The sequence below is a fragment of the Bombina bombina genome, chromosome 10 (genome assembly GCF_027579735.1).
Source record: "Bombina bombina isolate aBomBom1 chromosome 10, aBomBom1.pri, whole genome shotgun sequence".
Classification (NCBI taxonomy): Eukaryota; Metazoa; Chordata; class Amphibia; order Anura; family Bombinatoridae; genus Bombina; species Bombina bombina.
Genome location: NC_069508.1, coordinates 7956424 through 7973740, shown reverse-complemented (window position 1 = coordinate 7973740; position 17317 = coordinate 7956424). Strand labels below are relative to the sequence as shown.

Below are 17317 nucleotides of genomic sequence, written 5' to 3'. Positions count from 1 at the left end.
GGGCTTTCCTGCTACCTTTTCAACAGAGCTAAACTGAGAGCTTCTAAGTAAGTTTTTAAACAGTTTTATACTGGATTTTTATATCAGTATCTGTGCATCTTATTCTTTATAGTAGTGTCTATTACATGCAGTTATATGAAAATTAGTGTATACTGTATATTTATATCAGTAGCTGTACATATTCTGTATAGTAGTGTCTATTACATGCAGTTATATGACAATTAGTGTATACTGTATATTTATATCAGTATCTGTACATATTCTGTATAGTAGTGTCTATTACATGCAGTTATATGACAATTAGTGTATACTGTATATTTATATCAGTATCTGTACATATTCTGTATAGTAGTGTCTATTACATGTAGTTATATGACAATTAGTGTATACTGTATATTTATATCAGTATCTGTACATATTCTGTATAGTAGTGTCTATTACATGCAGTTATATGACAATTAGTGTATACTGTATATTTATATCAGTATCTGTACATATTCTGTATAGTAGTGTCTGTTACATGCAGTTATATGTAATTAGTGTATACTGTATATTTACATCAGTATCTGTACATATTCTGTATAGTAGTGTCTATTACATGCAGCTATATGACAATTAGTGTATACTGTATATTTATATCAGTATCACTACATATTCTGTATAGTAGTGTCTATTACATGCAGTTATATGACAATTAGTGTATACTGTATATTTATATCAGTATCTGTACATATTCTGTATAGTAGTGTCTATTACATGCAGTTATATGACAATTAGTGTATACTGTATATTTATATCAGTACCTGTACATATTCTGTATAGTAGTGTATATTACATGCAGTTATATGACAATTAGTGTATACTGTATATTTATATCAGTATCTGTACATATTCTGTATAGTAGTGTCTATTATATGCAGTTATATGACAATTAGTTTATACTGTATATTTATATCAGTATCTGTACATATTCTGTATAGTAGTGTCTATTACATGCAGTTATATGTAATTAGTGTATACTGTATATTTATATCAGTATCTGTACATATTCTGTATAGTAGTGTCTATTACATGCAGTTATATGTAATTAGTGTATACTGTATATTTATATCAGTATCTGTACATATTCTGTATAGTAGTGTCTATTACATGCAGTTATATGTAATTAGTGTATACTGTATATTTATATCAGTATCTCTACATATTCTGTATAGTAGTGTCTAATACATACGGATATGACAATTAGTGTATACTGTATATTTATATCAGTATCTGTACTTATTCTGTATAGTAGTGTCTATTACATGCAGTTATATGACAATTAGTGTATACTGTATATTTATATCAGTATCTGTACATATTATGTATATTAGTGTCTATTACATGCAGTTATATGTAATTAGTGTATACTGTATATTTATATCAGTATCTGTACATATTCTGTATAGTAGTGTCTATTACATGCAGTTATATGACAATTAGTGCATACTGTATATTTATATCAGTATCTGTACATATTTTGTATAGTAGTGTCTATTACATGCAGTTATATGACAATTAGTATATACTGTATATTTATATCAGTATCTGTACATATTCTGTATAGTAGTCTCTATTACATGCAGTTATATGTAATTAGTGTATACTGTATATTTATATCAGTATCTGTACATATTCTGTATAGTAGTGTCTATTACATGCAGTTATATGACAATTAGTGTATACTGTATATTTATATCAGTAGCTGTACATATTCTGTATAGTAGTGTCTATTACATGCAGTTATATGACAATTAGTGTATACTGTATATTTATATCAGTATCTGTACATATTCTGTATAGTAGTGTCTATTACATGCAGTTATATGACAATTAGTGTATACTGTATATTTATATCAGTATCTGTACATATTCTGTATAGTAGTGTCTATTACATGCAGTTATATGACAATTAGTGTATACTGTATATTTATATCAGTATCTGTACATATTCTGTATAGTAGTGTCTATTACATGCGGTTATATGACAATTAGTGTATACTGTATATTTATATCAGTATCTGTACATATTCTGTATAGTAGTGTATATTACATGCAGTTATATGTAATTAGTGTATACTGTATATTTATATCAGTATCTGTACATATTCTGTATAGTAGTGTCTGTTACATGCAGTTATATGACAATTAGTATATACTGTATATTTATATCAGTATCTGTACATATTCTGTATAGTAGTGTCTATTACATGCAGTTATATGACAATTAGTGTATACTGTATATTTATATCAGTATCTGTACATATTCTGTATAGTAGTGTCTATTACATGCAGTTATATGTAATTAGTGTATACTGTATATTTATATCAGTATCTGTACATATTCTGTATAGTAGTGTCTATTACATGCAGTTATATGTAATTAGTGTATACTGTATATTTATATCAGTATCTGTACATATTCTGTATAGTAGTGTCTATTACATACAGCTATATGACAATTAGTATATACTGTATATTTATATCAGTATCTGTACATATTCTGTATAGTAGTGTCTATTACATGCAGTTATATGACAATTAGTGTATACTGTATATTTATATCACTATCTGTACATATTCTGTATAGTAGTGTCTATTACATGCAGTTATATGACAATTAGTGTATACTGTATATTTATATCAGTATCTGTACATATTCTGTATAGTAGTGTCTATTACATGCAGTTATATGTAATTAGTGTATACTGTATATTTATATCAGTATCTGTACATATTCTGTATAGTAGTGTCTGTTACATGCAGTTATATGACAATTAGTGTATACTGTATATTTATATCAGTATCTGTATATATTCTGTATAGTAGTGTCTATTACATGCAGTTATATGACAATTAGTGTATACTGTATATTTATATCAGTATCTGTACATATTCTGTATAGTAGTGTCTATTACATGTAGTTATATGACAATTAGTGTATACTGTATATTTATATCAGTATCTGTACATATTATGTATATTAGTGTCTATTACATGCAGTTATATGTAATTAGTGTATACTGTATATTTATATCAGTATCTGTACATATTCTGTATAGTAGTGTCTATTACATGCAGTTATATGACAATTAGTGTATACTGTATATTTATATCAGTATCTGTACATATTCTGTATAGTAGTGTCTATTACATGCAGTTATATGACAATTAGTGTATACTGTATATTTATATCAGTATCTGTACATATTCTGTATAGTAGTGTCTATTACATGCAGTTATATGACAATTAGTGTATACTGTATATTTATATCAGTATCTGTACATATTCTGTATAGTAGTGTCTATTACATGCAGTTATATGACAATTAGTGTATACTGTATATTTATATCAGTATCTGTACATATTATGTATATTAGTGTCTATTACATGCAGTTATATGTAATTAGTGTATACTGTATATTTATATCAGTATCTGTACATATTCTGTATAGTAGTGTCTATTACATGCAGTTATATGACAATTAGTGTATACTGTATATTTATATCAGTATCTGTACATATTCTGTATAGTAGTGTCTATTACATGCAGTTATATGACAATTAGTGTATACTGTATATTTATATCAGTATCTGTACATATTCTGTATAGTAGTGTCTATTACATGCAGTTATATGACAATTAGTGTATACTGTATATTTATATCAGTATCTGTACATATTCTGTATAGTAGTGTCTGTTACATGCAGCTATATGACAATTAGTGTATACTGTATATTTATATCAGTATATGTACATATTCTGTATAGTAGTCTATTACATGCAGTTATATGTAATTAGTGTATACTGTATATTTATATCACTATCTGTACATATTCTGTATAGTAGTGTCTGTTACATGCAGTTATATGTAATTAGTGTATACTGTATATTTATATCAGTATCTGTACATATTCTGTATAGTAGTGTCTGTTACATGCAGTTATATGACAATTAGTGTATACTGTATATTTATATCAGTATCTGTACATATTCTGTATAGCAGTGTCTGTTACATGCAGTTATATGACAATTAGTGTATACTGTATATTTATATCAGTATCTGTACATATTCTGTATAGTAGTGTCTGTTACATGCAGTTATATGACAATTAGTGTATACTGTATATTTATATCAGTATCTGTACATATTCTGTATAGTAGTGTCTATTACATGCAGTTATATGACAATTAGTGTATACTGTATATTTATATCAGTATCTGTACATATTCTGTATAGTAGTGTCTATTACATGCAGTTATATGTAATTAGTGTATACTGTATATTTATATCTGTACATATTCTGTATAGTAGTGACTATTACATGCAGTTATATGTAATTAGTGTATACTGTATATTTATATCAGTATCTGTACATATTCTGTATAGTAGTGTCTATTACATGCAGTTATATGACAATTAGTGCATACTGTATATTTATATCAGTATCTGTACATATTCTGTATAGTAGTGTCTATTACATGTAGTTATATGTAATTAGTGTATACTGTATATTTATATCAGTATCTGTACATATTCTGTATAGTAATGTCTATTACATGCAGTTATATGTAATTAGTGTATACTGTATATTTATATCAGTATCTGTACATATTCTGTATAGTAGTGTCTATTACATGCAGTTATATGACAATTAGTATATACTGTATATTTATATCAGTATCTGTACATATTCTGTATAGTAGTGTCTGTTACATGCAGTTATATGACAATTGGTGTATACTGTATATTTATATCGGTATCTGTACATATTCTGTATAGTAGTGTCTATTACATGCAGTTATATGACAATTAGTGTATACTGTATATTTATATCAGTATCTGTACATATTCTGTATAGTAGTGTCTGTTACATGCAGTTATATGACAATTAGTGTATACTGTATATTTATATCAGTATCTGTACATATTCTGTATAGTAGTGTCTATTACATGCAGTTATATGACAATTAGTGTATACTGTATATTTATATCAGTATCTGTACATATTCTGTATAGTAGTGTCTGTTACATGCAGTTATATGACAATTAGTGTATACTGTATATTTATATCAGTATCTGTACATATTCTGTATAGTAGTGTCTATTACATGCAGTTATATGACAATTAGTATATACTGTATATTTACATCAGTATATGTACATATTCTGTATAGTAGTGTCTATTACATGCAGTTATATGACAATTAGTGTATACTGTATATTTATATCAGTATCTGTACATATTCTGTATAGTAGTGTATATTACATGCAGTTATATGACAATTAGTGTATACTGTATATTTATATCAGTATCTGTACATATTCTGTATAGTAGTGTATATTACATGCAGTTATATGACAATTAGTGTATACTGTATATTTATATCAGTATCTGTACATATTCTGTATAGTAGTGTCTATTACATGCGGTTATATGACAATTAGTGTATACTGTATATTTATATCAGTATCTGTACATATTCTGTATAGTAGTGTCTATTACATGCAGTTATATGACAATTAGTGTATACTGTATATTTATATCAGTATCTGTACATATTCTGTATAGTAGTGTATATTACATGCAGTTATATGTAATTAGTGTATACTGTATATTAATATCAGTATCTGTATAGATTCTGTATAGTAGTGTCTATTACATGCAGTTATATGACAATTAGTGTATACTGTTTATTTATATCAGTATCTGTACATATTCTGTATAGTAGTGTCTATTACATGCAGTTATATGACAATTGGTGTATACTGTATATTTATATCAGTATCTGTACATATTCTGTATATTAGTGTCTGTTACATGCAGTTATATGAGAATTAGTGTATACTGTATATTTATATCAGTATCTGTACATATTCTGTATAGTAGTGTCTATTACATGCAGTTATATGACAATTAGTGTATACTGTATATTTATATCAGTATCTGTACATATTCTGTATAGTAGTGTCTGTTACATGCAGTTATATGTAATTAGTGTATACTGTATATTTATATCAGTATCTGTACATATTCTGTATAGTAGTGTCTATTACATGCAGTTATATGACAATTAGTGTATACTGTATATTTATATCAGTATCTGTACATATTCTGTATAGTAGTGTATATTGCATGCAGTTATATGACAGTTAGTGTATACTGTATATTTATATCAGTATCTGTACATATTCTGTATAGTAGTGTCTGTTACATGCAGTTATATGATAATTAGTGTATACTGTATATTTATATCAGTATCTGTACATATTCTGTATAGTAGTGTCTATTACATGCAGTTATATGTAATTAGTGTATACTGTATATTTATATCAGTATCTGTACATATTCTGTATAGTAGTGTCTATTACATGCAGTTATATGTAATTAGTGTATACTGTATATTTATATCAGTATCTGTACATATTCTGTATAGTAGTGTCTATTACATGCAGTTATATGTAATTAGTGTATACTGTATATTTATATCAGTATCTGTACATATTATGTATAGTAGTGTCTATTACATGCAGTTATATGACAATTAGTGTATACTGTATATTTATATCAGTATCTGTACATATTCTGTATAGTAGTGTCTATTACATGCAGTTATATGACAATTAGTGTATACTGTATATTTATATCAGTATCTGTGCATATTCTGTATAGTAGTGTCTATTACATGCAGTTATATGACAATTAGTGTATAGTGTATATTTATATCAGTATCTGTACATATTCTGTATAGTAGTGTCTATTACATGCAGTTATATGACAATTAGTGTATACTGTATATTTATATCAGTACTGTACATATTCTGTATAGTAGTGTCTGTTACATGCAGTTATATGACAATTAGTGTATACTGTATATTTATATCAGTATCTGTACATATTCTGTATAGTAGTGTCTGTTACATGCAGTTATATGACAATTAGTGTATACTGTATATTTATATCAGTATCTGTACATATTCTGTATAGTAGTGTCTATTACATGCAGTTATATGACAATTAGTGTATACTGTATATTTATATCAGTATCTGTACATATTCAGTATAGTAGTGTCTGTTACATGCAGTTATATGACAATTAGTGTATACTGTATATTTATATCAGTATCTGTACATATTCTGTATATTAGTGTCTGTTACATGCAGTTATATGACAATTAGTGTATACTGTATATTTATATCAGTATCTGTACATATTCTGTATAGTAGTGTCTATTACATGCAGTTATATGACAATTAGTGTATACTGTATATTTATATCAGTATCTGTACATATTCTGTATAGTAGTGTCTATTACATGCAGTTATATGACAATTAGTGTATACTGTATATTTATATCAGTATCTGTACATATTCTGTATAGTAGTGTCTATTACATGTAGTTATATGACAATTAGTGTATACTGTATATTTATATCAGTATCTGTACATATTCTGTATAGTAGTGTCTGTTACATGCAGTTATATGACAATTAGTGTATACTGTATATTTATATCAGTATCTGTACATATTCTGTATAGTAGTGTCTATTACATGCAGTTATATGACAATTAGTGTATACTGTATATTAAAATCAGTATCTGTACATATTCTGTATAGTAGTGTCTATTACATGCAGATATATGTAATTAGTGTATACTGTATATTTATATCTGTACATATTCTGTATAGTAGTGACTATTACATGCAGTTATATGACAATTAGTGTATACTGTATATTTATATCAGTATCTGTACATATTCTGTATAGTAGTGTCTATTACATGCAGATATATGTAATTAGTGTATACTGTATATTTATATCTGTACATATTCTGTATAGTAGTGACTATTACATGCAGTTATATGACAATTAGTATATACTGTATATTTACATCAGTATATGTACATATTCTGTATAGTAGTGTCTATTACATGCAGTTATATGACAATTAGTGTATACTGTATATTTATATCAGTATCTGTACATATTCTGTATAGTAGTGTATATTACATGCAGTTATATGACAATTAGTGTATACTGTATATTTATATCAGTATCTGTACATATTCTGTATAGTAGTGTATATTACATGCAGTTATATGACAATTAGTGTATACTGTATATTTATATCAGTATCTGTACATATTCTGTATAGTAGTGTCTATTACATGCGGTTATATGACAATTAGTGTATACTGTATATTTATATCAGTATCTGTACATATTCTGTATAGTAGTGTCTATTACATGCAGTTATATGACAATTAGTGTATACTGTATATTTATATCAGTATCTGTACATATTCTGTATAGTAGTGTATATTACATGCAGTTATATGTAATTAGTGTATACTGTATATTAATATCAGTATCTGTATAGATTCTGTATAGTAGTGTCTATTACATGCAGTTATATGACAATTAGTATATACTGTATATTTATATCAGTATCTGTACATATTCTGTATAGCAGTGTCTATTACATGCAGTTATATGACAATTAGTATATACTGTATATTTATATCAGTATCTGTACATATTCTGTATAGTAGTGTCTATTACATGCAGTTATATGACAATTAGTGTATACTGTATATTAAAATCAGTATCTGTACATATTTTGTATAGTAGTGTCTATTACATGCAGATATATGTAATTAGTGTATACTGTATATTTATATCTGTACATATTCTGTATAGTAGTGACTATTACATGCAGTTATATGACAATTAGTGTATACTGTATAATTATATCAGTACTGTACATATTCTGTATAGTAGTGTCTATTACATGCAGTTATATGACAATTAGTGTATACTGTATATTTATATCAGTATCTGTACATATTCTGTATAATAGAGTCTGTTACATGCAGTTATATGATAATTAGTGTATACTGTATATTTATATCAGTATCTGTACATATTCTGTATAGTAGTGTCTATTACATGCAGTTATATGATAATTAGTGTATACTGTATATTTATATCAGTATCTGTACATATTATGTATAGTAGTGTCTATTACATGCAGTTATATGACAATTAGTGTATACTGTATATTTATATCAGTATCTGTACATATTCTGTATAGTAGTGTCTATTACATGCAGTTATATGACAATTAGTGTATACTGTATATTTATATCAGTATCTGTACATATTCTGTATAGTAGTGTCTATTACATGCAGTTATATGACAATTAGTGTATACTGTATATTTATATCAGTATCTGTACATATTCTGTATAGTAGTGTCTATTACATGCAGTTATATGTAATTAGTGTATACTGTATATTTATATCAGTATCTGTACATATTCTGTATAGTAGTGTCTATTACATGCAGTTATATGTAATTAGTGTATACTGTATATTTATATCAGTATCTGTACATATTCTGTATAGTAGTGTCTATTACATGCAGTTATATGACAATTAGTGTATACTGTATATTTATATCAGTACCTGTACATATTCTGTATAGTAGTGTCTATTACATGCAGTTATATGACAATTAGTGTATACTGTATATTTATATCAGTATCTGTACATATTCTGTATATTAGTGTCTATTACATGCAGTTATATGACAATTAGTGTATACTGTATATTTATATCAGTATCTGTACATATTCTGTATAGTAGTGTCTATTACATGCAGTTATATGACAATTAGTGTATACTGTATATTTATATCAGTATCTGTACATATTCTGTATAGTAGTGTCTGTTACATGCAGTTATATGTAATTAGTGTATACTGTATATTTATATCAGTATCTGTACATATTCTGTATAGTAGTGTCTATTACATGCAGTTATATGACAATTAGTGTATACTGTATATTTATATCAGTATCTGTACATATTCTGTATAGTAGTGTCTATTACATGCAGTTATATGACAATTAGTGTATACTGTATATTTATATCAGTATCTGTACATATTCTGTATAGTAGTGTCTGTTACATGCAGTTATATGACAATTAGTGTATACTGTATATTTATATCAGTATCTGTACATATTCTGTATAGTAGTGTCTATTACATGCAGTTATATGACAATTAGTGTATACTGTATATTTATATCAGTATCTGTACATATTCTGTATAGTAGTGTCTATTACATGCAGTTATATGTAATTAGTGTATACAGTATATTTATATCAGTATCTGTACATATTCTGTATAGTAGTGTCTATTACATGCAGTTATATGACAATTAGTGTATACTGTATATTTATATCAGTATCTGTACATATTCTGTATAGTAGTGTATATTACATGCAGTTATATGACAATTAGTGTATACTGTATATTTATATCAGTATCTGTACATATTCTGTATAGTAGTGTCTATTACATGCAGTTATATGACAATTACTATATACTGTATATTTATATCAGTATCTGTACATATTCTGTATAGTAGTGCCTATTACATGCAGTTATATGACAATTAGTGTATACTGTATATTTATATCAGTATCTGTACATATTCTGTATAGTAGTGCCTATTACATGCAGTTATATGACAATTAGTGTATACTGTATATTTATATCAGTATCTGTACATATTCTGTATAGTAGTGTCTATTACATGCAGCTATATGACAATTAGTATATACTGTATATTTATATCAGTATCTGTACATAGTCTGTATAGTAGTGTCTATTACATGCAGTTATATGACAATTAGTGTATACTGTATATTTATATCAGTATCTGTACATATTCTGTATAGTAGTGTCTAATACATACAGATATGACAATTAGTGTATACTGTATATTTATATCAGTATCTGTACATATTCTGTATAGTAGTGTCTATTACATGCAGTTATATGAAAATTAGTGTATACTGTATATTTATATCAGTATCTGTGCATCTTATTCTTTATAGTAGTGTCTATTACATGCAGTTATATGACAATTAGTGTATACTGTATATTTATATCAGTATCTGTACATATTCTGTATAGTAGTGTCTATTACATGCAGTTATATGACAATTACTATATACTGTATATTTATATCAGTATCTGTACATATTCTGTATAGTAGTGCCTATTACATGCAGTTATATGACAATTAGTATATACTGTATATTTATATCAGTATCTGTACATATTCTGTATAGTAGTGTCTATTACATGCAGTTATATGAAAATTAGTGTATACTGTATATTTATATCAGTATCTGTGCATCTTATTCTTTATAGTAGTGTCTATTACATGCAGTTATATGACAATTAGTGTATACTGTATATTTATATCAGTATCTGTACATATTCTGTATAGTAGTGTCTATTACATGCAGTTATATGAAAATTAGTGTATACTGTATATTTATATCAGTATCTGTACATATTCTGTATAGTAGTGTCTATTACATGCAGTTATATGACAATTAGTGTATACTGTATATTTATATCAGTATCTGTACATATTCTGTATAGTAGTGTATGTTACATGCAGTTATATGTAATTAGTGTATACTGTATATTTATATCAGTATCTGTACATATTCTGTATAGTAGTGTCTGTTACATGCAGTTATATGACAATTAGTGTATACTGTATATTTATATCAGTGTCTGTACATATTCTGTATAGTAGTGTCTATTACATGCAGTTATATAACAATTAGTGTATACTGTATATTTATATCAGTGTCTGTACATATTCTGTATAGTAGTGTCTATTACATGCAGTTATATGACAATTAGTGTATACTGTATATTTATATCAGTATCTGTACATATTCTGTATAGTAGTGTCTATTACATGCAGTTATATGACAATTAGTGTATACTGTATATTTATATCAGTATCTGTACATATTCTGTATAGTAGTGTCTATTACATGCAGTTATATGACAGTGTATACTGTATATTTATATCAGTATCTGTACATATTCTGTATAGTAGTGTCTATTACATGCAGTTATATGTAATTAGTGTATACTGTATATTTATATCAGTATCTGTACATATTATGTATAGTAGTGTCTTTTACATGCAGTTATATGACAATTAGTGTATACTGTATATTTATATCAGTATCTGTACATATTCTGTATAGTAGTGTCTATTACATGCAGTTATATGACAATTAGTGTATACTGTATATTTATATCAGTAGCTGTACATATTCTGTATAGTAGTGTCTATTACATGCAGTTATATGTAATTAGTGTATACCGTATATTTATATCAGTATCTGTACATATTCTGTATAGTAGTGTCTGTTACATTCAGCTATATGACAATTAGTGTATACTGTATATATATATATCAGTATCCGTACATATTCTGTATAGTAGTGTCTATTACATTCAGCTATATGACAATTAGTGTATACTGTATATTTATATCAGTATCTGTACATATTCTGTATAGTAGTGTCTATTACATGCAGTTATATGACAATTAGTGTATACTGTATATTTATATCAGTATCTGTACATATTCTGTATAGTAGTGTCTGTTACATGCAGTTATATGACAGTTAGTGTATACTGTATATTTATATCAGTATCTGTACATATTCTGTATAGTAGTGTATATTACATGCAGTTATATGACAATTAGTGTATACTGTATATTTATATCAGTATCTGTACATATTCTGTATAGTAGTGTCTATTATATGCAGTTATATGACAATTAGTTTATACTGTATATTTATATCAGTATCTGTACATATTCTGTTTAGTAGTGTCTGTTACATGCAGTTATATGACAATTAGTGTATACTGTATATTTATATCAGTATCTGTACATATTCTGTATAGTAGTGTATATTACATGCAGTTATATGACAATTAGTGTATACTGTATATTTATATCAGTATCTGTACATATTCTGTATAGTAGTGCCTATTACATGCAGTTATATGGCAATTAGTATATACTGTATATTTATATCAGTATCTGTACATAGTCTGTATAGTAGTGTCTATTACATGCAGTTATATGACAATTAGTGTATACTGTATATTTATATCAGTATCTGTACATATTCTGTATAGTAGTGTCTATTACATGCAGTTATATGACAATTAGTGTATACTGTATATTTATATCAGTATCTGTACATATTCTGTATAGTAGTGTCTATTACATGCAGTTATATGGCAATTAGTATATACTGTATATTTATATCAGTATCTGTACATAGTCTGTATAGTAGTGTCTATTACATGCAGTTATATGACAATTAGTGTATACTGTATATTTATATCAGTATCTGTACATATTCTGTATAGTAGTGTCTATTACATGCAGTTATATGACAATTAGTGTATACTGTATATTTATATCAGTATCTGTACATATTCTGTATAGTAGTGTCTATTACAAGCAGTTATATGACAATTAGTGTATACTGTATATTTATATCAGTATCTGTACATATTCTGTATAGTAGTGTTTATTACATGCAGTTATATGACAATTAGTGTATACTGTATATTTATATCAGTATCTGTACATATTCTGTATAGTAGTGTCTATTACATGCAGTTATATGACAATTAGTTTATACTGTATATTTATATCAGTATCTGTACATATTTTGTATAGTAGTGTCTATTACATGCAGTTATATGACAATTAGTGTATACTGTATATTTATATCAGTATCTGTACATATTCTGTATAGTACTGTCTATTACATGCAGTTATATGTAATTAGTGTATACTGTATATTTATATCAGTATCTGTACATATTCTGTATAGTAGTGTCTATTACATGCAGTTATATGACAATTAGTGTATACTGTATATTTATATCAGTATCTGTACATATTCTGTATAGTAGTGTCTATTACATGCAGTTATATGACAATTAGTGTATACTGTATATTTATATCAGTATCACTATCTGTACATATTCTGTATAGTAGTGTCTATTACATGCAGTTATATGACAATTAGTGTATACTGTATATTTATATCAGTATCTGTACATATTCTGTATAGTAGTGTCTATTACATGCAGTTATATGACAATTAGTGTATACTGTATATTTATATCAGTATCTGTACATATTCTGTATAGTAGTGTCTATTACATGCAGTTATATGACAATTAGTGTATACTGTATATTTATATCAGTAGCTGTACATATTCTGTATAGTAGTGTCTATTACATGCAGCTATATGACAATTAGTGTATACTGTATATTTATATCAGTATCTGTACATATTCTGTATAGTAGTGTCTATTACATGCAGTTATATGACAATTAGTGTATACTGTATATTTATATCAGTATCTGTACATATTCTGTATAGTAGTGTCTATTACATACAGTTATATGACAATAAGTGTATACTGTATATTTATATCAGTATCTGTACATATTCTGTATAGTAGTGTCTATTACATGCAGTTATATAACAATTAGTTTATACTGTATATTTATATCAGTATCTGTACATATTCTGTATAGTAGTGTCTATTACATGCAGTTATATGACAATTAGTGTATACTGTATATTTATATCAGTATCAGTACATATTCTGTATAGTAGTGTCTATTACATACAGTTATATGACAATTAGTGTATACTGTATATTTATATCAGTATCTGTACATATTCTGTATAGTAGTGTCTATTACATACAGTTATATGACAATTAATGTATACTGTATATTTATATCAGTATCTGTACATATTCTGTATAGTAGTGTCTATTACATACAGTTATATGACAATTAGTGTATACTGTATATTTATATCAGTATCTGTACATATTCTGTATAGTAGTGTCTGTTACATGCAGTTATATGACAATTAGTGTATACTGTATATTTATATCAGTATCTGTACATATTCTGTATAGTAGTGTCTATTACATGCAGTTATATGACAATTAGTGTATACTGTATATTTATATCAGTATCTGTACATATTCTGTATAGTAGTGTCTGTTACATGCAGTTATATGTAATTAGTGTATACTGTATATTTATATCAGTATCTGTACATATTCTGTATAGTAGTGTCTATTACATGCAGTTATATGACAATTATTGTATACTGTATATTTATATCAGTATCTGTACATATTCTGTATAGTAGTGTCTATTACATGCAGTTATATGACAATTAGTGTATACTGTATATTTATATCAGTATCTGTACATATTCTGTATAGTAGTGTCTATTACATGCAGTTATATGACAATTAGTGTATACTGTATATTTATATCAGTATCTGTACATATTCTGTATAGTAGTGTCTATTACATGCAGTTATATGTAATTAGTGTATACTGTATATTTACATCAGTATCTGTACATATTCTGTATAGTAGTGTCTATTACATGCAGTTATATGATAGTTAGTATATACTGTATATTTATATCAGTACTGTACATATTCTGTATAGTAGTGTCTATTACATGCAGTTATATGACAATTACTATATACTGTATATTATATCAGTATCTGTACATATTCTGTATAGTAGTGTCTGTTACATGCAGTTATATGACAATTAGTATATACTGTATATTTATATCAGTACTGTACATATTCTGTATAGTAGTGTCTATTACATGCAGTTATATGACAATTAGTGTATACTGTATATTTATATCAGTATCTGTACATATTCTGTATAGTAGTGTCTATTACATGCAGTTATATGACAATTAGTGTATACTGTATATTTATATCAGTATCTGTACATATTCTGTATAGTAGTGTCTATTACATGTAGTTATATGACAATTAGTGTATACTGTATATTTATATCAGTATCTGTACATATTCTGTATAGTAGTGTCTATTACATGCAGTTATATGACAATTAGTGTATACTGTATATTTATATCAGTATCTGTACATATTCTGTATAGTAGTGTCTGTTACATGCAGTTATATGACAATTAGTGTATACTGTATATTTATATCAGTATCTGTACATATTCTGTATATTAGTGTCTGTTACATGCAGTTATATGACAATTAGTGTATATTGTATATTTATATCAGTATCTGTACATATTCTGTATAGTAGTGTCTATTACATGCAGTTATATGACAATTAGTGTATATTGTATATTTATATCAGTATCTGTACATATTCTGTATAGTAGTGTCTATTACATACAGTTATATGACAATTAGTATATACTGTATATTTATATCAGTATATGTACATATTCTGTATAGTAGTGTCTATTACATGCAGTTATATGACAATTAGTATATACTGTATATTTATATCAGTATCTGTACATATTATGTATATTAGTGTCTATTACATGCAGTTATATGTAATTAGTGTATACTGTATATTTATATTAGTATCTGTACATATTCTGTATAGTAGTGTCTATTACATACAGTTATATGACAATTAGTATATACTGTATATTTATATCAGTATCTGTACATATTATGTATATTAGTGTCTATTACATGCAGTTATATGTAATTAGTGTATACTGTATATTTATATTAGTATCTGTACATATTCTGTATAGTAGTGTCTATTACATACAGTTATATGACAATTAGTGTATACTGTATATTTATATTAGTATCTGTACATAGTCTGTATAGTAGTGTCTATTACATGCAGTTATATGACAATTAGTGTATACTGTCCCTTTAATGTCGCAAGGTCACACTGCTGCTCTTAGAAAGCCAAGTATATCATTTAATTGGCGATAACAGCATGAGATTATGTTTCCTGAGCTGTTAAAATTATAGAATTTATTAGCCCCATGAAGATCGAAGTAACTACAAGAGCAGCTATTGTCACTTGACTAGAACAGGTGAAAACTCAAAATTATACATTAAGCAAGCTGTACATTCATTAACCCCCAGCTCCAGTAATGTGAACGTGTGGAATAAATATTAACTGCTAACTCGCTGCTCACTTACAGACAGCTTTAAATACTCACCTGCTCGCCTTTATCTCCCTTTCCTCCTTTCTGTCCTGGCTCGCCAATTTCGCCCTGAAATCAAAGCACAAGGTGAAGGTTTAGAGGGATTTCCCAGCAATCAGTATGAATGTCATGACTGGGACAAGCATAGTTCTGAGTATTGATCTGTCTTCATACACTGACAGCTTAATCCTCACATTGATCCTCGTTGAACACACTGGGATTTACAGCAAACTCATAGAGGTTTAAAATGATGGAAAATGTAGTGTGTGTGAGAGAGAAGACATATAATGTAATGTGAAAAGGGCCTGAGAGGGTGGGGTATAATGTGAACATAACAGCATAATGTGATA

General features: G+C 26.8%; 1 protein-coding gene across 1 annotated transcript in view; it reads right to left on the bottom strand.

Annotated features, from left to right (window-relative positions):
* LOC128641182 (collagen alpha-1(XI) chain-like) overlaps window positions 1–17317 on the bottom strand; it is a 158537-nt gene that overhangs the window by 70411 nt on the left and 70809 nt on the right. The window contains exon 2 of the mRNA XM_053693748.1: window positions 16983–17036. Coding sequence (XP_053549723.1) covers window positions 16983–17036 — 54 coding nt within the window. The remainder of the gene's footprint in view (window positions 1–16982; window positions 17037–17317) is intronic.